General features: G+C 44.3%; 1 protein-coding gene across 1 annotated transcript; it reads left to right on the forward strand.

Annotated features, from left to right (window-relative positions):
• The first annotated feature begins 9245 nt into the window (after nt 1-9245).
• LOC133537746 (sterile alpha motif domain-containing protein 1-like) lies at nt 9246-10055 on the forward strand. The gene is made up of 2 exons (XM_061878834.1): nt 9246-9618; nt 9697-10055. The coding sequence occupies exons 1-2, from the start codon at nt 9265-9267 to the stop codon at nt 9757-9759; spliced, it is 417 nt and encodes a 138-aa protein (XP_061734818.1). The 5' UTR covers nt 9246-9264; the 3' UTR covers nt 9760-10055.
• The last annotated feature ends 9806 nt before the right edge of the window (nt 10056-19861 follow it).

A 19861-nucleotide genomic window follows, 5' to 3' on the forward strand; every position in this document is an offset into this window, starting at 1 on the left:
AAAATAATAGAATGGTAAATGACACAATATGTTACTGCATATGTCAGCAGACTAATTAGGAGCCTTTGTTTGTTTGCTTACTAATAAAAGACAAGTTGTCTTGTATGTTCACAATTTTATTTAAGGACATAACTGCAATAAGAAACATATGTTTAGTGTAACCTAAGGTCTTTTGCTAAAATAAAGCCAATAATGCCATTTTTTGTAGTCTCCTTTATTTAGAAGAGTACTGAAAAGTATCAAAATAAATATAGTACAGGTACCGGTACCATCCATCCATCCAGCCATCATCTTCCGCTTATCCGAGGTCGGGTCGCGGGGGCAACAGCCTAAGCAGGGAAACCCAGACTTCCCTCTACCCGGCCACTTCGTCTAGCTCTTCCCGGGGGATCCCGAGGCGTTCCCAGGCCAGCCGGGAGACATAGTCTTCCCAACGTGTCCTGGGTCTTCCCCGTGGCCTCCTACCGGTTGGACGTGCCCTAAACACCTCCCTAGGGAGGTGTTCGGGTGGCATCCTGACCAGATGCCCGAACCACCTCATCTGGCTCCTCTCGATGTGAAGGAGCAGCGGCTTTACTTTGAGTTCCTCCCGGATGGCAGAGCTTCTCACCCTATCTCTAAGGGAGAGCCCCACCACACGGCGGAGGAAACTTATTTCGGCCGCTTGTACCCGTGATCTTATCCTTTCGGTCATGACCCAAAGCTCATGACCATAGGTGAGGATGGGAACGTAGATCGACCGGTAAATTGAGAGCTTTGCCTTCCGGCTCAGCTCCTTCTTCACCACAACGGATCGGTACAACGTCCGCATTACTGAAGACGCCGCACCGATCCGCCTGTCGATCTCACGATCCACTCTTCTCCCACTCGTGAACAAGACTCCTAGGTACTTGAACTCCTCCACTTGGGGCAGGGTCTCCTCCCCAACCCGGAGATGGCATTCCACCCTTTTCCGGGCGAGAACCATGGACTCGGACTTGGAGGTGCTGATTCTCATTCCGGTCGCTTCACACTCGGTACCAAAATATTAAACCCCAATATGTGATGTCTTTCTGAATCAGACCAAATCATAAGTTGACTGCTCAGCCTTTGAGAAAGAAATCCTACTAAATCATTGTCAGAGCAAAGGTTTTGAGTTGAAATGAGTTCCAATGTAATAACATTATTTCCCATGCCAGCCAGCTGCTATTACGACACTGTACATGTGCTAAAGCAAGATGACATCAAAGCAACTGGGTTCCCCAATTTGGACGTTTCCATGACAACCGCTTCCCCCGGAGCGCTCAAACTGAGCTTGATCATATTTTTTAAAAGCAGAGTCATCCTAATTAGAGCAAGCAGGTGTACCTATTGAAGTGTCCCACCCACGGAATAACACACACACACACACACACAAACAGGGCGTGGCCATGACCTCAAACGTCCTGCGACCTCTCGCTCGCTTTCTGCGCGGTTGGGCCCAAGTGCCTTGCAGCATGTCGAGTGCACCTATTGCACCTTGGACGCGGGCCACATTCCTCGCGGCGTTCCCATGTTGTGTTTGCATGTAAACACATCTGGGCCGTATTTACTGAAGCTGCGATGACGCGCGCTTGTCCTCCACTCGCACATCTGAAGACTGCAGCTTCAAAACATGTGTGATTTATACGTAGAGAATAAATATGGCTTTATTCTAAATGATAGAAGATATAAGAGGGAGGACAGGGGGGTTTCCATTGCACGAACTCTCGTCAGGGTGTTATGATCCGCTGCCCGGATCATATTATGTTTTGGTTTTGAGTCTTTTTGTACTATTTTCTGCTAATGTTTGCCTTAATTCCTGGTTGCACTTCCTTGTTTGATCTTTTTACCATAGTTACTTATTAGTTTCACCTGCCACTTGTTTCCGGACGCGCACCGGTTTTTGTAATTACTGACCTGATTTAAGCCTGCCTCCTTTGTCCATTCGACCTTGCCTCCTAGTTTGTGTTTTACACAACAGTGACGACTTTGATTTCCTGATCTGTACTTGCTAGCTTCCGCGCTAATCCTTTGTTAGGTCTCTAGCTCACATGCTAGCGCTTTTGTTTGTTTTTTCTAGCTCCCATGCTAGTTCTGGTTTGATTGACTGATTGATACTTTTATTAGTAGATTGCACAGTTCAGTACATATTCCGAACAATTGACCACTAAATGGTAACACCCGAATAAGTTTTTCAACTTGTTTAAGTCGGGGTCCACGTTAATCAATTCATGGTACAAATATATACTATCAACATAATACAGTCATCACACAAGTTAATCATCATAGTATATACATTGAATTATTTACAATCCGGGGGGTGGGATGAGGAGCTTTGGTTCATATCAGTACTTCAGTCATCAACAATTGCATCAACAGAAAAATGGACATTGAAACAGTGTAGGTCTTATTTAGTAGGATATGTACAGCCAGCAGAGAACATAGTGAGTTCAGATAGCATAAGAACAAGTATATACATTAGAAGTACATTTGAGTTGTTTATAATCCGGGGAGATGGGATGTGAATGGAGGAGGGTATTAGTAAAGTGTTGAAGTTGCCTGGAGGTGTTGTTTTAGAGCGGTTTTGAAAGAATATGGAGATGCACTTACTTTTATACCTGTTGGGAGTGTATTCCACATTGATGTGGCATAGAAAGAGAATGAGTTAAGACCTTTGTTAGATCGGAATCTGGGTTTAACGTGGTTTGTGGAGCTCCCCCTGGTGTTGTGGTTATGGTGGTCATTTACGTTAAGGAAGTAGTTTGACATGTACTTCGGTATCAAGGAGGTGTAGCGGATTTTATAGACTAGGCTCAGTGCAAGTTGTTTTACTCTGTTCTCCACCCTGAGCCAGCCCACTTTGGAGAAGTGGGTTGAATTGAGGTGTGATCTGGGGTGGAGGTCTAAAAGTAACCGGACTAGCTTATTCTGGGATGTTTGGAGTCTAGATATGAGGGTTTTGGAGGTGCTGGGGTACCAGGAGGTGCAAGCGTAATCGAAGAAGGGTTGAATGAGAGTTCCCGCTAGAATCTTCAAGGTGCTTTTGTTGACCAGAGAGGAGATTCTGTAGAGGAATCTCGTTCCTTGGTTGACCTTTTTGATCACCTTGGTTGCCATTTTATCACAGGAAAGATTAGCCTCTAGAATAGAACCTAGGTAGGTGACCTCATCTTTCCTGGTGATAACAATGTCACCAACTTTTATAGTGAAGTCACTGACCTTCTTAAGTTTGATATGGGACCCAAATAGGATGGATTCCGTTTTACCTAAGTGTATGGATAGCTTGTTGTCAGCGAGCTAGGCGCAAATATTGAGGAGTTCAGCACTGAGGATTTGTTCCACCTGTGACTTGTCCTTGCCGGACACCAGCAGGGCCGAGTCATCCGCAAACAGGAACAATTCACAGTGGCATGCTGATGGCATGTCATTCACGTATATAAGGAACAGTAAAGGTCCTAGTATACTGCCTTGGGGGACTCCACAGCTTACTGAGAGGGGAGGGGACATGGTGCCGTTCACCTCTACCACCTGTTTCCTCCCCTCCAAGTATGATTGCATCCAGCTCGATGAGGTTTCGTCGAATCCGATTGCTCGGAGCTTATCCAACAGTATAGCGTGGTTAACGGTGTCAAAGGCCTTCTGAATGTCCAGCATGACCATGCCGCAGTATTTGCCCGCGTTTGTTTTGCCTTTTGTGCCTAGTACCAGTTTTTCTGTTTCATAGTTGTATTTATTAAATAAATCTTTGTTTTCTTACCTTCACGCTGTGTCCGTAGCCCGACTGCATCAAGAAAGAACGGACCCGCATCACGATGCCCCGCAATCGTCACACAGGGTTCTTGTTGGATTCCACTTATAACGGAATATAAAGCGAGCATGTTTCTGCAGCTGCGCTTGTGTTTCTTTGCACAACATGCAAACAGTGCATGTTTGAAAACTCAAAGACTAAAACTGGATTAAAGATGACTTGATTTATTGAGCTAAACACATTCATTATGGCATTTTCATTATGGAATACTCTTCATTTAAATATTAGGACTATTCCCAGTTTAAAAAAAGCATTTAAGAAACATGTAAAGTCACTTTTTAGACATCTCATTTTCTCATTTTCATTCTGTGTTGTGTAGTTATATTCCTGAGGTAATTATTATTCTGTGACTGTAAAGTGTTTGCTTGTTTTCTTATTGACGCTTTTATTATTTTCCTGTATTGTGTAGTTATAATGATATGCTTTTACTTGTAATTGTATTGAGTTTGTGGACCCCAGGAAGACTAGTGGGTTGTCGTGGCAACCAGCTAATTGGGATCCTTGTAAAAAAAAAAAAAAATCAAATCGAATCATGTTCTTTTTTTTGTTTTTTTATCTCTTTCCCTTTTTCTTTTATTGTAATTGGATTTGCCAAAGACACCTGGGGATAGGTTAATTGGCAACACTAAAATTGGCCCTGGTGTGTGAATGTGAGTGTGAATGTTGTCTGTCTATCTGTGTTGGCCCTGCGGTGAGGTGGCGACTTGTCCAGGGTGTACCCCGCCCTCCGCCTGATTGTAGCTGAGATAGGCACCAGCGCCCCCCGCTACCCCAAAGGGAATAAGCGGTAGAAAATGGATGGATGGATGGATGTAATTGGATTTGCTTATGTTCTGTAACTGGATCTCTTTAGTGGTCCATCCATCCATTTTCTACTTCTTGTCCCTTTTGGGTTGGCGGGGGGTCGCTGGAGCCTATATCAGCTGCATTCGGGCAGAAAGCGGGGTACACCCAGGACAAGTCGCCACTCTGTAGTGTTATTTTTTTTTATTATTTTGAGAATTTTCATTTTCTTTTCCTTTTTCCTTTCTTTTATTTGTAACTGGATCTGTGTATTATTATTTTTACTTTGAACTTCTGAAAAGGACCCCAGGAAGACCAGCCTGGCATTTGTGTGTCGGCTAATGGGGATCCTCAATAAACAATAAACATTCCTTATACAAGCTCAGAAATGATGACATCAAACCTACTTCAATGCCAACTTGCCCCGCCCCAAAAGTGATTTCTACATTTTTTCTGGAAAAATACACCCCAGAAGTCAAAGAAATGTCAGCAAATCAAGTGTTTTGCTTGGTTTTATTAGTTTGTTTGTGTTTTATTGCCACAGCAGAAAAGTGTAAGTGATGACACAAGCTTAAAATGTGATGATAACCACAGAGCCAGGAAGTCAACTCGCAAGCCTCCACTTTTAGCGCCGTGACGAGTCAATCGCATGAATGGTTTTGTGTTGGTTTTTATGCTGACGCAGCATCTGGCGGGGAATTGAACCCGCATCCTCTGCCGTGAAAGGCAGAAGAAGCGCAAACCACTACACCACCAGGGTTCATCATAGGAAAGTATATTATGGGAGGAGCGGTAGAAAATGGACGGATGGTACTTTTTCGTCACTTATTGTTTGTCTTCGGTACACTAATGTGTGTATTATAGGCCATTGGTTCTTTGTTTTATTTTTGCAAAAATATATATCTATTTCTATATTGCTTTTTTTATCTTTGGTATGAACATTATGTAAACTTCAAGTTATTGTTTTTTTTTGTTTTTTTTGTTGTTGTTGCTATTTTTGTATTACAAAATTATATTATTGATCATGTTATAATAAAAAAATGAATTAATTAATGAATTAATTAATTAATTAATACATTGTAATCTTTTTTTTTTGTGATTGTGTGATGTTTTTTGCCTGAACCCTAGAAAGAATAGTCTCCACTGCGGTGTAGACTAATGGGGATCCTTAATAAACTAAACTAAACTAAACAGTGGGACTATTTTATTGTCATTTAAAAATACTAATTTGTGTCACAATATATACAAATTTTCTGAATACCAAATCAAGTTTGATCTGAATTTTGTTGAGAGAAATCATCATCACCTTAGAGAACTATCTGGATAGCACGGACGACAAAATGCTTAAGTGTGATGATAACCATAGAAACAAACAAATGCAAAATAGGATTTTTTTAATACATCAAAATTCACAATAAGGTATGTGAAAGAGGCAGTAACCAACCTTTCCTATCCATCTAATCCTAAAGTCCTACACTTTTTTAAGTTTTCTGGAAAAATGCATTTCCAAAAACATTTTAAACAGTTCTGACCTGCATCATATCAATAAAGAAAAATGATTCCAAATATTAAAAAAATGTGTGTATTTAGGTGTTTAGCTTTATTTTTAAGGGTACTATTGATGGCAGAAAAAAAAAGTGTGATAATAACCATGGAACAAAACAGTAACACCAAACTACCCTTTCCCCCCTTTTTTTGTCCCTCCCAGTCATCTCATCCTAACATTTTACAACATACATTTTTTAGGGAAAAAGTACATTTCTAAAAACGTTTAAACACTTCTAGGCTGCATCGCCTTTAAAAATGTATTAAAATGTAAACATATATGTGTGTATTTTGGTGTTAAGCTTCTATGTTTTTAAGGGTACCGCTGGTGGCAAAACAACTAAAAAGTGATGATAACCACAGAACATAAAATGCAACTCAAGACAGTATGCTCATAATTTGTATGTTAACTTAAATTTGGCTAATTTCTTAATCAATGCATATAAAACACCCTCTTCCCTCTCCATTATGTGTCCATATCTGGCACTTAAATGACCTTTAATGGGGACATGTTGACTCTGGAACAGATTCATTTACTTGTATTATTGTCTATTGTATGGCAAAAAATATTTGAGCTAGTAACATCGTGGAAGGAGTGTTCTTTTTATATTTGTTTTAATTTACTATTCATGTATCTTGTATCATTGTCGTTTTGTACTTGCACTAAATGTGCCAAGTCTGAGAAACATAATTTTGTTCAATATTTGCCACGTATGGAGAATGACAATGATAATTAACCCTGAACTTTCTGTTGTGAAGGGACGTCAGCCGCTCGCTTGCTATTCTTTAAATCACCGCTTATGTTTACAGCTTCACCTTTATTGTTAGTTTACGAGCCAAAATACGTCAATTCTCCCTCTTGTTGACTCACATCCGCCTCAGCTTTTATTACCAGTAATTATTATGTCCTTGGAAAAAAAAAAACATTGGTATTTGTTAGTACAGTTTTCAATTCATTAGTACCACAGTAATTTATTAGTACTGATATACCAGGGCTATTCAACTGCATAATGAAGAGGGCTGCAGTTTCAAGAGCCCAAGGGCTCGGGGTTCGGACATCAAAATGTGGATGTTTCATTAAAAAATGGCTCCACAGGTTATATTTCTTTGAGACTGTGTTTACTTAATTGCAAAGTAAACACATCAGCTTTCACATTGCATTGTCAATAAATTCATTATTCTGCCATCGCTACTAGCATGTGCAGCTAGTTAACAGAATGAAGAAAAAGAAGCTCCAGTGTAACGATCTGTCACTTACTTTCTGATAGTTTTTCGTGTTTTGTACTTTGTTTCCTGTTCAGTGCTCTTATTTTGTCATACTTCCTGTTTACTCCGCTGAGCACTGTTTTTGTCACACTCGCCGTTGATTGGCAGCGGTCCTCAGCTGCGGTCAATCAACAGGTCTATTTATGTTTCACTCGAGCACTCCTCAGTGCTCGAAGTTAAAACCATGTTGGGAACATCTCCATGCAAGACTGCTTTCTGTTTATATCTTTTACTTTGATGAAATTAAAATCATCTTACCGGCTTTCTGCTCTCCTGGATTTTTGCATACTTGAGGTCACACAACTGCAGCCATGCGACATCCCAACAGTAACTTCGAGCCAGAAAATTGTGACCTCGCGAGAATCCCTGTCGGCAATCTTCAGCCGACGTTCTGGACCGCACAATTCCTGGAGGACTTGAAGGCCAGGTTTGTGCGGTCCCAGCCTACAGACGCGGACCCTCTCCCCGCGGCAACGCCACCGGCTTCGGCTCTCCGACCGGCGCGTCCGCCACTTCCTGCATGCCTCGCGGCTCCCGCGGCAACGCTACCGGCTACGGCTCTCCGACCGGCGCGTCCTCCGCCGCCATCCTTCCTCTCGGCAACGCTGCCGGCTACGGCTCACCGACCGGCGCGCCCGCCTCCTCCTTCACGTCTCGCGGCTCCTGCGGCTCCGTCGCCGACTGCGGCTCTCCGACCGGCACGTCCGCCGCCGCCATCCTTCCCGTCGTCTGCTGAGCTGCTTCTCCCTGCTCCTACGCAGCTTCCAGCGGCTGCTCCCCGGCTGCTCTTTTTGCCAGCTCCCGCTCTCTTTTTTGGTTCGCCGAGAGCTCCAGTGGAGCCCACAGTGAGGTCGCTTTTGTCCTCCTGCTGGGACTTGGCACGGGACGTGTCTTCGTCCCTCCTCCTGGTCCCCTCCCGCCCGTCCCTGGTTTTCGCACCGGGGGACTCCGACGAGCAGGCACGTTTTCCCGCATGTGTGAACGGTGTCTGGCAGCCACCTAGTGGAGGGGGGCCCACTATACACTGCGGTGCAGCCAGGCACACACCGCTGTCACCCCCGCCAGCGTCTCCTTCCACGGAGACATCTACGTCCCTAGCGGGCTTTCGCACAGCTCCAACGCCGGCTCCACGCCTAGCCCCAACGCCGGCTCCACGCCGAGCCCCAACGCCGGCTCCACGCCGAGCCCCAACGCCGGCTCCACGCCTAGCCCCAACGCCGGCTCCACGCCTAGCCCCAACGCCGGCTCCACGCCTAGCCCCAACGCCGGCTCCACGCCGAGCCCCAACGCCGGCTCCACGCCGAGCCCCAACGCCGGCTCCACGCCGAGCCCCAACGCCGGCTCCACGCCGAGCCCCAACGCCGGCTCCACGCCGAGCCCCAACGCCGGCTCCACGCCGAGCCCCAACGCCGGCTCCACGCCGAGCCCCAACGCCGGCACTACGCACGGTTCCAACGCCGCCAAGAGCAGCACCACGCCGGGCTTCGTCACCGCCGGCATCCGCTATTCCTCGGCCAGCATTTGCTGCTCCTCGCCCGGCGTCATCTGCCGCTTTCACGCCGCCGATGACATCTGCAACAATCACGCCTCCGATGACGCCTGCCGCTTCAACACCGCCGATGACGTCTGTTGCTTCCACGCCGTTGATGACGTCTGCCGCTTTCACGCCGCCGATGACGTCTGCCGCTTTCACGCCGCCGATGACGTCTGCCGCTTTCACGCCGCCGATGACGTCTGCCGCTTTCACGCCGCCGATGACGTCTGCCGCTTTCACGCCGCCGATGACGTCTGCCGCTTTCACGCCGCCGATGACGTCTGCCGCTTTCACGCCGCCGATGACGTCTGCCGCTTTCACGCCGCCGATGACGTCTGCCGCTTTCACGCCGCCGATGACGTCTGCCGCTTTCACGCCGCCGATGACGTCTGCCGCTTCCACGCCGGCACCAACATCGGCTCCTCAGCCGCCTCCTGCAGAGGTATCTGTTTTGGCTGCAGCCCCCGCCGCTTTGTCTGCTGTCTCCGGGCCTGCTTCAGCGCGCCCGCCTCCACGTCAGCCGCGGATGTGGCCGTGCCCTGGGCGTCCTCCTCGCGGGATGCACTCGTCTCTTTTTCGGCCAATGATGTGGCTGTTCCGTGGCCGCCCGCCCCGCCAGTTCCAGCGGCGCTCTACGCGCCGTCGCCACCTGACTTTCCCTCGCTGGCTGCGGGGACACAAGGTTTGGCGACCTTCCACCAAATCCTCCTTCCATCCTCCCTTACTTTGTGGACATTTTTTTTCCATTTTTCTTTTCCAGGGAACATCTGGTATCTGTTCCTTGAGGGGGAGGTCCTGTAACGATCTGTCACTTACTTTCTGATAGTTTTTCGTGTTTTGTACTTTGTTTCCTGTTCAGTGCTCTTATTTTGTCATACTTCCTGTTTACTCCGCTGAGCACTGTTTTTGTCACACTCGCCGTTGATTGGCAGCGGTCCTCAGCTGCGGTCAATCAACAGGTCTATTTATGTTTCACTCGAGCACTCCTCAGTGCTCGAAGTTAAAACCATGTTGGGAACATCTCCATGCAAGACTGCTTTCTGTTTATATCTTTTACTTTGATGAAATTAAAATCATCTTACCGGCTTTCTGCTCTCCTGGATTTTTGCATACTTGAGGTCACACAACTGCAGCCATGCGACATCCCAACATCCAGTTTTGTTTGGGGGATTGATGTTCATTTGTTTGAATTATTTTTCTTCCTTAGTTTTGTTCTTTCATTTAGGTTTGTAAGACTGAAAATACAAACATAAAACAAAAATAACTAAATTATAAAGTCCATTGTGTATTTTACATAAATAAAATAGGTTTAGTGTTAATATACTCTCACAATAAACTACAAATGCTTGCACGTATAAAAATTATACAAGATTCACACAACAAACATTGTATGTGACTACTACATGTATTAAACGAGGTTTGATCGTTATTCTCAGACAAAAAACACGACCACGAATACAAAAGACATCACAAAGTAAGCAATTTCAATACAAAACAAACTAGATATCTATACTGAATAAAATACTAAATATTAGAGATGTCCGATAATATCGAACTGCCGATATTATGGGCCGATAAATGCTGTAAAATGTAAAATCGGAAATTATCTGTATCGTTTTCAAAAAAGTAAGTAACCTATTCACTGGCCTAGTGGTTAGAGTGACCGCCCTGAGATAGGTAGGTTGTGAGTTCAAACCCCGGCCGAGTCATACCAAAGACTATAAAAATGGGACCCATTACCTCCCGGCTTGGCACTCAGCATCAAGGGTTGGAATTGGGGGTTAAATCACCAAAATGTATTCTCGGGCGCGGCACCGCTGCTGCTCTCTGCTCCCCTCAACTCCCAGGTGGTGAACAAGGGGATGGGTCGAATGCAGAGGACAAATTTCACCACACCTAGTGTGTGTGTGACAATCATTGGTACTTTAACTTTAAAATGTATGACTTTTTAAAACGCCCTTGTACAGAGTGGTACACGGACATAGGTGAGAAGTACAGAGCAGTTGCGTCTCCCAGTCATACTTACCAACCCTCCCCATTTTCCCAGGAGACTCCCGAATTTCAATGTCCCTCCCGAAAATCTCCGGGGCAACCATTCTCCCGAATTTCTCCCGATTTCCACCCAGACAACAATATTGGGGGCGTACCTTAAAGACACTGCCTTTGCGTGCCGGGCCAGTTACATAATAACTACAGCTTTTCACACACAAGTGAATGAAACGCATACTTGCTGAACAGCCATACAGGTCACACTGAGGGTGGCCGTATAAACAACTTTAACACTGTTACAAATATGTGCCACACTGTGAACCCACACAAAACAAGAATGACAAACACATTTCGGGAGAACATCAGCACCGTAACACAACGTAAACACATCTTAACAAATACCCAAGAATCCCTTGCAGCACTAACTCTTCCGAGACGCTACAATATACACCCCCCGCTACCCATTACTCCCTAACCCCCGCACCTCAACCCCACCCCCCTCAATCTCCTCATTCTCTCTCAGGGAGAGCATGTCCCATATTCCAACCACTGTTTTGAGGCATGTTAAAAAATAATAATGCACTTTGTGACTTCAATAATAAATATGGCAGTGCTATGTTGGCATTTTTTTCCATAACTTGAGTTGATTAATGTGGGCTTCGCGGTGGCAGAGGGATTAGTGCGTCTGTCTCACAATACGAAGGTCCTGAGTAGTCAGTGTTCAATCCCGGGCTCGGGATCTTTCTGTGTGGAGTTTGCATGTTCTCCCCGGGATTGCGTGGGTTCTCTCCGAGTACTCCGGCTTCCTCCCACCTCCAAAGACATGCACAAGGGGATAGGTTGATTGGCAACACTAAATTGGCTCTAGTGTGTGAATGTGACTGTGAATGTTGTCTGTCTATCTGTGCTGGCCCTGCGATGAGGTGGCGACTTGTCCAGAGTGTACACCGCCTTCTGCCCGATAGTAGCTGAGATAAGCACCAGCGCCCCCCGTGACCCCATGGGGAATAAGCGGTAGAAAATGGATGGATGGATGGATGGATGGATGGAGTTGATTTATTTTGGAAAACCTTGTTGCATTGTTGGGTTGTTTTTTTTTCCCCCTTGGCCTCAGTCTGGACCCCCCCTCCAGAGGCCCAGACTTAGACCGATTTGTATTTGTTTTTATTTTAATCTTTTGTTTTTCCTCCCAAATTATGAACCCAGACTTGTTTACCTGTATCTCACCTTTTTTGTAAGGGGCGCCGGAAGTCGGCAGACCCGTCAGCGATCCTGTTCTGTCTCCCTGTAATGTTTGTCTAATCTTGAATGGGATTGTGCTGAAAATGTAAATTTTCCTGCAGGAACTCTCCTGAAGGAATACATTTCGTTCGAACGGACGGACGGACGGACGGACGGACGAGTCATTGTTTCCTGGCGTACGTTTTAGGCGACGGACACTTTGATCCAGACAAGCAACAATGGTAGAAATCCAAACCTGTAAGCTTCATCACAAAACTTGGTCAAACATTTTTATATTTAGTAGAGATGTACAATAATGGCTTTTTTTTTTGCCGATATCCCGATATTGTCCAACTCTTAATTACCCATTCCGATATCAACTGATACCAATCTAGTCAGTTGTGGAATTAACACATTATGCCTAATTTTGTTGTGATGCCCCACTGGATGCATTAGATCAGGGGTGACCATTATGTCGATCGCGATCGACTGGTCGATCTCGGAGGGTGTGTCAGTCGATCTCAAGCCAGGCATTAAAAAATAGACATAAAAATGAGCAATCATCAATCATACCAAGACTTCACTTTCGTCAGTTGTTTGAAATTCTCGGCACCCGAGGATCTTGTGAGATGACGCTGGCTGCTGCGAGCTCATATTTAAGAAAAAAAATCACTAACATGGCGGACGCAGAGAAACACATTTTATTTCTAGACACTCCGTACCTACTGTCAAAACTCTAAAGACCGACAGCACAGTTCCTGTCTTCACCATAAAATACCTGTTTCATCCTGCCTGTGCTAACAAAATAAGAGTCTCAGAAAGCTAGCGTGCACAAGCTACCAAGCTACGGAGTTTGATGCCAATGTATTTCTCCCCCGCCCTCAGCGACCGCTTTCTCACTTGCTTGCCCACCCGCACACTCACTGACGTCACTCACCTGCTGCCAGACATTAAAGGGCCACACACATATGCTACTCTCATAACAAAGTGTTTAAAAACGAGTATGCAAGTTGGACAAATGAGATGCCAAATCCAACCACTTTCATGTGGTATTGGACAGAAAGGAGGACTTTTTTTGTCCTCCATTTGAAAATGCGGACGTTATCAGCACCACTGTCTAATTCCAATCAATGCAAGTCATCAGAATCAAATACACCAACTTATATTCTTGTCTTGATGAAAGAAAGGAATCTATGTGTGTTAAACATGCTTGTATTATCATTAAACACCATTAACTTGTTAACAAAAATGTCTCTTTCATAAATAAATAAATATCAATTATAAATAGGAATGAGGTAGATCTCCTCGACTTGGTCAATTGAAAAGTACCTCGCCTGCAGAAAAAGTGTGAGCGCCCCTGCATTAGATAGATAGATAGATAGATAGAACGTTCGTTCGTTCGTTCATTCGTTCGGCCTATCTATCTATCTCTATAGACGTTCGTTCGATCTATCTATCTATCTCTATAGAATGTTCGTTTGTTCGTGCGTTCGATCTATCTATCTATCTCTATAGAATGTTCGTTCGTTCGATCTATCTATCTATCTCTATGGAACGAACGTTCTATCTATCTATCTATCTAATGCATCCAGTAGGGCATCACAACAAAATTAGGCATAACGTGTTAATTCCACAACTGACTATATCGGTATCGGTTGATGTCGGAATGGGTAATTAGGAGTTGGACAATATCGGGATATCGGCAAAAAAAAGCCATTATCGTACATCTCTACTAAATATACAAATGTTTGACCAAGATTCGTGATGAAGCTTACAGGCTTGGATTTCTATCATTGTTGCTTGTCTGGATCAAAGTGTCCGTCGCCTAAAAGGTCTGCCAGGAAACAATGACTCGAGCACTTCCTCTGGGTAGAACATTCATACTTTGTTGTCCAGTCGTTGTCAAAAGTCAGATTTTTGGGCAATTTATTTGGATTTTTTTTTTCCTGTGTTGAATGAGTAGTCTTCTTCTACTCCCCCCACTGCTGCTTCATTGTGACACATATGCCTTGCTGTTGCCCCCAGCGGTGTGGCGGGAGTACTGCGCCCATGATCAACCCTAGTTTGAATGGTTTCATCAAGCCTATTGGAGTGATGCTCAGCGGGCCAAATGAAAAGTTTTGGCGGGCAAGATGTGCCAGTTGAGGAGACTTGCGGTATACCGTTCACACCCCAGTGTGAATGTGTGTGTGTGTGGGGAGGGGGTCTGTCAGACGTTCCTCAAATTGGGAACAGAACGTTTTGTAGCTGAGGGCATGTTTGATTATCCCGGCACCCTGTGTTCCTCTCAACCGTCCACCACAACGGAAACGCCTCTCCACTAACCCCTTATCCTCACATTTAGCTCAATTGCACAGAGCGTATGCAACATGAAGACACACACACACACACACACACACACACACACACACACACACACACACACACACACACACACACACACAAAGTCAGATTACCTTCGGAGACTAAGTGTTCCTTCCCGTGCGCAAACAGCATTCCTGGATTGTTGAAGAGACTCTTGTGAACTTATTGAAAACTTTGGGGATGTTTTTTGCCTTAATATTTCCCGGCTCAAGAAGTTGGTCCAACACTTTAGCAACTATCTCTAGTTTAGACTGGAAAGACAATGTGAGGTCTTATCGGTAACCATGACAACACTGCAATGGCAGTGAACTATGTCTTTCATCATACCACAGATTACAGTCTAATGTGGAGTGATACCTAAAAAATAAAAAAAAATCCCACGCCCCACTTTTCATAACGCGTGTTGAGTACGACTGCAAGATAATTCACCATAGGGCCAAAAAAAGATGCAAGTGAAAGCCCGTTGATGATATACAAAACCCAAACCCAGGGAAGTTGGTGCATTGTGTAATTCACAAATTAAAAACAGAATACAGTGATTTGCAAATCCTTTTTTAAATTATATTCATTTGAATAGACAAGATATTTAATGTTCAAACTAAGAAACTACTTTTTTTGTGTGCAAATAAGCATTAACTTACAATTTAATGGCAGCAACACATTGCAAAACAGTTGGCAAAGGAGCATTTTTACCACTGTGTTACATGGCCTTTCCTTTTAAAAACAGTCAGTAAACGTTTGGGAACGGAGGAGACCAATTTTTTAAAATTTTCAGGTGAAATCCTTTCCCATTCTTGCTTGATGTACAGCTTAAGTTGTTCAACAGTTCCGGGTCTCTGTTGTGGTATTTTAGGCTTCATAATGCACCACACATTTTCAATGGCAGACAGGTCTGGTCTACAGGCAGGCCAGTCTAGTACCCGCACTATTTTACTATGAAGCCACGCTGTTGTAACACGTGGTCTGGCATTGTCATGCTGAAATAAGCAGGGGCGTCCATTATAAAGTTGCTCGAATGACATCATATGTTGCTCCAAAACCTGTATGTACCTTTCAGCATTAATGGTGCCTTCACAGATGTGTAAGTTATCCATGCTTTGGGCACTAATACACCCCAATACCATCACAGATGCTGGCTTTTGAACTTTGCGCTTGTAACAATCCAGATGGTTCTTTTCCTCTTTGTTCTGGAATACACGACATCCACAGTTTCCATAAACAATTTGAAATGTGGACTCGTCAGACCACAGAACACTTTAATATTTTGCATCAGTCCATCTTAGATGAGCTTGGGCCCAGCGAAGCAGTGTTTCTGGGTGTTGTTGATAAATGGCTTTCGCTTTGTATAGTGGCGTTTTAACTTGCACTTACAGATGTAGCGGCCAACTGTAGTTACTGACAGTGGTTTTCTGAAGTGTTTCTGAGCCCACGTGGGTTACAGACAAATGTCGCTGATGTCGCTTTTTGATGCAGTACCGCCTGATGGATCGAAGGTCCGTAATATCATCGCTTATGTGCAGTGATTTCTCCAGATTTTCTGAACCGTTTGATGATATTACAGACCGTAGATGGTGAAATCTTTCAATTCCTTGCAATAGCTGGTTGAGAAATGTTCTTAGAATGTTCGTCAATTTGCTCACGCATTTGTTCACAAAGTGGTGACCCTCCCCCCATCCTTGTTTGTGAAGCGGATTTTATACCCAATCATGGCACCCACCTGTTCCCAATTAGCCTGTTCACCTGTGGGATGTTCCAAAAAAGTGTTTGATGAGCATTCCTCAACTTCCTCAGTCTTTTTTACTACTTTTAACAGCTTTTTTGAAACATGTTGCAGGCATCGAATTCCAAATGAGCCAATATTTGCAGTTCGAACATTAAATATCTTGTCTTTGCAGTCTATTCAATTGAACAGAGGTTGAAAAGGATTTGCAAATCATTGTGTTGTGTTTTTATTTACGATTTACACAATGTGCCAACTTCACTGGTTTTAGGTTTTGTACATAAATTCTTATGGGGAGAGTTGCTTCAAGTTTTGTACAATTCAGTCATTTGGAACGGTTTACGAACGGAAACTGACGACAAGTTTTTTAATATTGACATTAAAGTAAGAGTATGTGAAAAGAATGACGTTAATATTTCCCCAAAGTTACATGCTTTACCGTTATGTCCCAAAACGACACCTTTCATAAAAGTCAATACAAATTTTAAAAAATTATTTTTTTATTTATGTATTTATTCGACACGGTGGAACGTGGGGTTAATGCATGTGCCTCACATTACGAAGGTCCTGAGTAGTCCTGGGTTCAATCCCGGGCTCGGGATGTTTCTGTGTGGAGTTTGCATGTTCTCCCTGTGACTGCGTGGGTTCCCTCCGGGTGTTGTCTGTCCGTCTATCTGTGTTGGCCCTGCGATGAGGTGGCAACTTGTCCAAAGTGTACCCCGCCTCCCTCCCGAATGCAGCTGTGATAGGCTCCAGCACCCCCTGCGACCCCAAAAAGGGACACGCGGTACAAACATGGATGGATGGATGGATGCATGTTCGAGATATACAATCCATCAGCAATCAGCACACCTATAGCAGATGATCAGACCTGTCTTTATAAGCTTGCTCAACGTAACCATCTGTTCAAGTACCGTAAGCGATCATCAAGCTGTATGCAACCTTGCGCTCTCTCTGTGTTTTCTCTCCTGTCGTGTTTGATTAATCCCATGTCTTCCTTGTCGTCTTTCCAACTGCAGACCTCCGTTCCCATGTTGGCGAGCTGTGTGTCTCGTCTTTCTTTGTTCCTCTGCTTTCCTGACTGCCTCTTGGATCTCGACCTCCCGCTTGGACACGGTCCTTCGACGCCTCTCTATAGTCCCCCCGAGTTTCCTGCTTCTCACGGATCTATGAGTCTGCCCTGCCCCGCCCCTTTTGGACTGACCTCTCGCTCATAATTACGGTAACACTCAACAGTTAATTCCAACACATAGTCACACACAATTCTCTTGTTTATTTAGCTTATTGCTTATTATATATCAATCAATCAATATTAATTTATATAGCCCTAAATCACAAGTGTCTCAAAGGGATGTATTGTAAAATCCATCCATCCATCCATTTTTTCCATTTGTCCCTTACGGCAGTGGTCCCCAACCTTTTTGTATCCGCGGACCGGTCAACGCTTAATAATTTGTCCCGCGGCCCGGGGGGGTGTCCTTTTTTTTTTTCTTCTTCTTTGTCATGAAAAAAGGACATTTTTGTCATGAAAAAGGGAGTTTTTTTGTGGTTGGTGCACTATTTGTAAGTGTGTATTGTGTTTTTATGTTGATTTAAAAAAAAAAAAAAAAAAACTTTTTTTTTTTTTTTTTTAAATAAAAAAATTCTTCTGCGGCCCGGTACCAATCGGGCCACGGCCTTACGGGGTCACAGGGGGTGCTGGAGCCTATCTCAGCTGCATTCGGTATAGGCTACCTCATCACAGGGCCTATTTTGTAATATATATAATAAATCATAGAGTCAAATACCGTGCCCCCTTGTGGTCTGTGCCATCTACTCCTCCCCTTACACAACATTTTGTTACGTTTAGACAGTATATTCACATACTTTGCAGATTGTAAATACAATTGGAGATGGTTTAATGCAGTGGTTCTTAACCTTGTTGGAGGTTCCGAACCCCACCAGTTTAATACGCGCATTCACCAAACCCTTCTTTTGTGGATTTTGTATTCTATTTTTATTTTTTCAAATTCAAGACGTTATATGTTTTTTTTCTCCTGGTGTACAAAATGAACCGTGCATGAACTCATAACAAATTACACACCTGCAAATCATTCTGACTTCTGCTGTTGCCGTATCCATGATACGCCGATATGGAAAAGGTTTTATTTACACGATGAGTCAATACTTGTCAACCCTCCCGGTTTTTCCGGGAGATTCCCGAATTCCAGTGCCCCTCCCGGAAATCTCCCGGGGCAACCATTCTCCTTTAGCGTCCTCTACAACCTGTCCTCAGGTCCGATTTTCCTCTATACAAACGGCGTGTCGGCACATTCACATCATTTGTGTGGCTTTTACACACACCTAAGTGAATGCAATGCATACTTGGTCAACAGCTATACAGGTCACACTGAGGTTGGCTGTATAAACAACTTTAACACTGTTACAAATACGCGCCACACTGTGAACCCACACCAAACAAGAATGACAAACACATTTGGGTGTTAAGATCCGTACGGGGATTTTCTCATATTATTGTTGTTTCTGTTCCATTTTCATATGACTCTGCTGTTTAACATGCTTATTTCCTGTTTTTGTTCATTACCATGGTTACTCATCAGTTCACCTGCTGCTCACGACCCCGCACACCTGTTACAGATAATCACCGTCACTTTATAAGCCGTCCTCTTTTCTTTGTTCAGTCTGGGTTCATAATTTGCCTTCTAGCAGCAGTATCGACTGACTTCATGTAAGCATATTCTCGCTAGCTTTTCACGCTAAACCTTTGTTTTATTCCAGCTCTCACGCTGATGAATTGTTTTTCCTTTTTGTGTGCCTTTGTGCCAGTCTTAGTTTTTATGTTTTCTATTCCTAGCTTTTATGCTAGCGCCCTTGGTTTATTTTGTCTGTTAGCTCCAGTATTTTTGTTCGTAGCCTGCTTTTGTTAAGTTTAATAAATCTTTTAAACTTACCATTGCTGTGTTCTTGTCGACGCATCCACGAAGGGACAAACCCGGCATTACTATGCCAATCAGTCATTACATTGGGGAGAACATCCGTGCCGTAACATAACGTAACAAATACCCAGAACCCCTTGCAGCACTAACTCTTCCGGGACCTACAATATTCACCCCCACTACCACCAAACCCCGCCCACCTCAACCACACCCGCCCCCCTTCCAGTCAACCCCCACTCCCTCCATCTCCCGACTTTGGAGGTCTCAAGCTTGGCAAGTATGGATGAGTCGGGTGTGTCTTGACTGGCTCCGCCGAACCCCTGAGGCCGACTCACCGAACCCCTACGGTTCGATTGGACCCAGGTTAAGAACCACTGGTTTAATGGATATAATGAAACACAATTAAGCATATAACATCAACTTGTTTTTTCATTCCGCGGGTACTTTCAGGAGTGATGTTGGGGCCCGCAGCCAGAGCAGTTGAGAAGCACTGGTCCAAACGGTAAATAGACGAAAACCCTCATTTTCCTCCATTGTTGTTTGTCAGCACGCCTCGTTCTGAAGGTTTCATTTTTTTTTGCCGTTTCCAGTGGTGATTGTGCAAATTTACGTGTTTACGCTTGGTAAGTGGGCGTCATGTCTGCATATTTTAGGACCAAGCGATGAATAAAAAAGGATTTTTTGGGCAAAAAAAG

The sequence above is a fragment of the Nerophis ophidion genome, linkage group LG19 (assembly GCF_033978795.1).
Source record: "Nerophis ophidion isolate RoL-2023_Sa linkage group LG19, RoL_Noph_v1.0, whole genome shotgun sequence".
Taxonomy (NCBI): domain Eukaryota; kingdom Metazoa; phylum Chordata; class Actinopteri; order Syngnathiformes; family Syngnathidae; genus Nerophis; species Nerophis ophidion.

Excerpts from the sequence above, each read along its gene's own strand:
- LOC133537746 (XM_061878834.1), top strand. The coding sequence starts at position 9,265 with ATGACGTCTGCCGCTTTCACGCCGCCGATGACGTCTGCCGCTTTCACG. Across the intron at positions 9,619-9,696 it reads GCTGGCTGCGGGGACACAAG|GGAACATCTGGTATCTGTTC; the intron begins GTTTGGCGACCT and ends TTTCTTTTCCAG.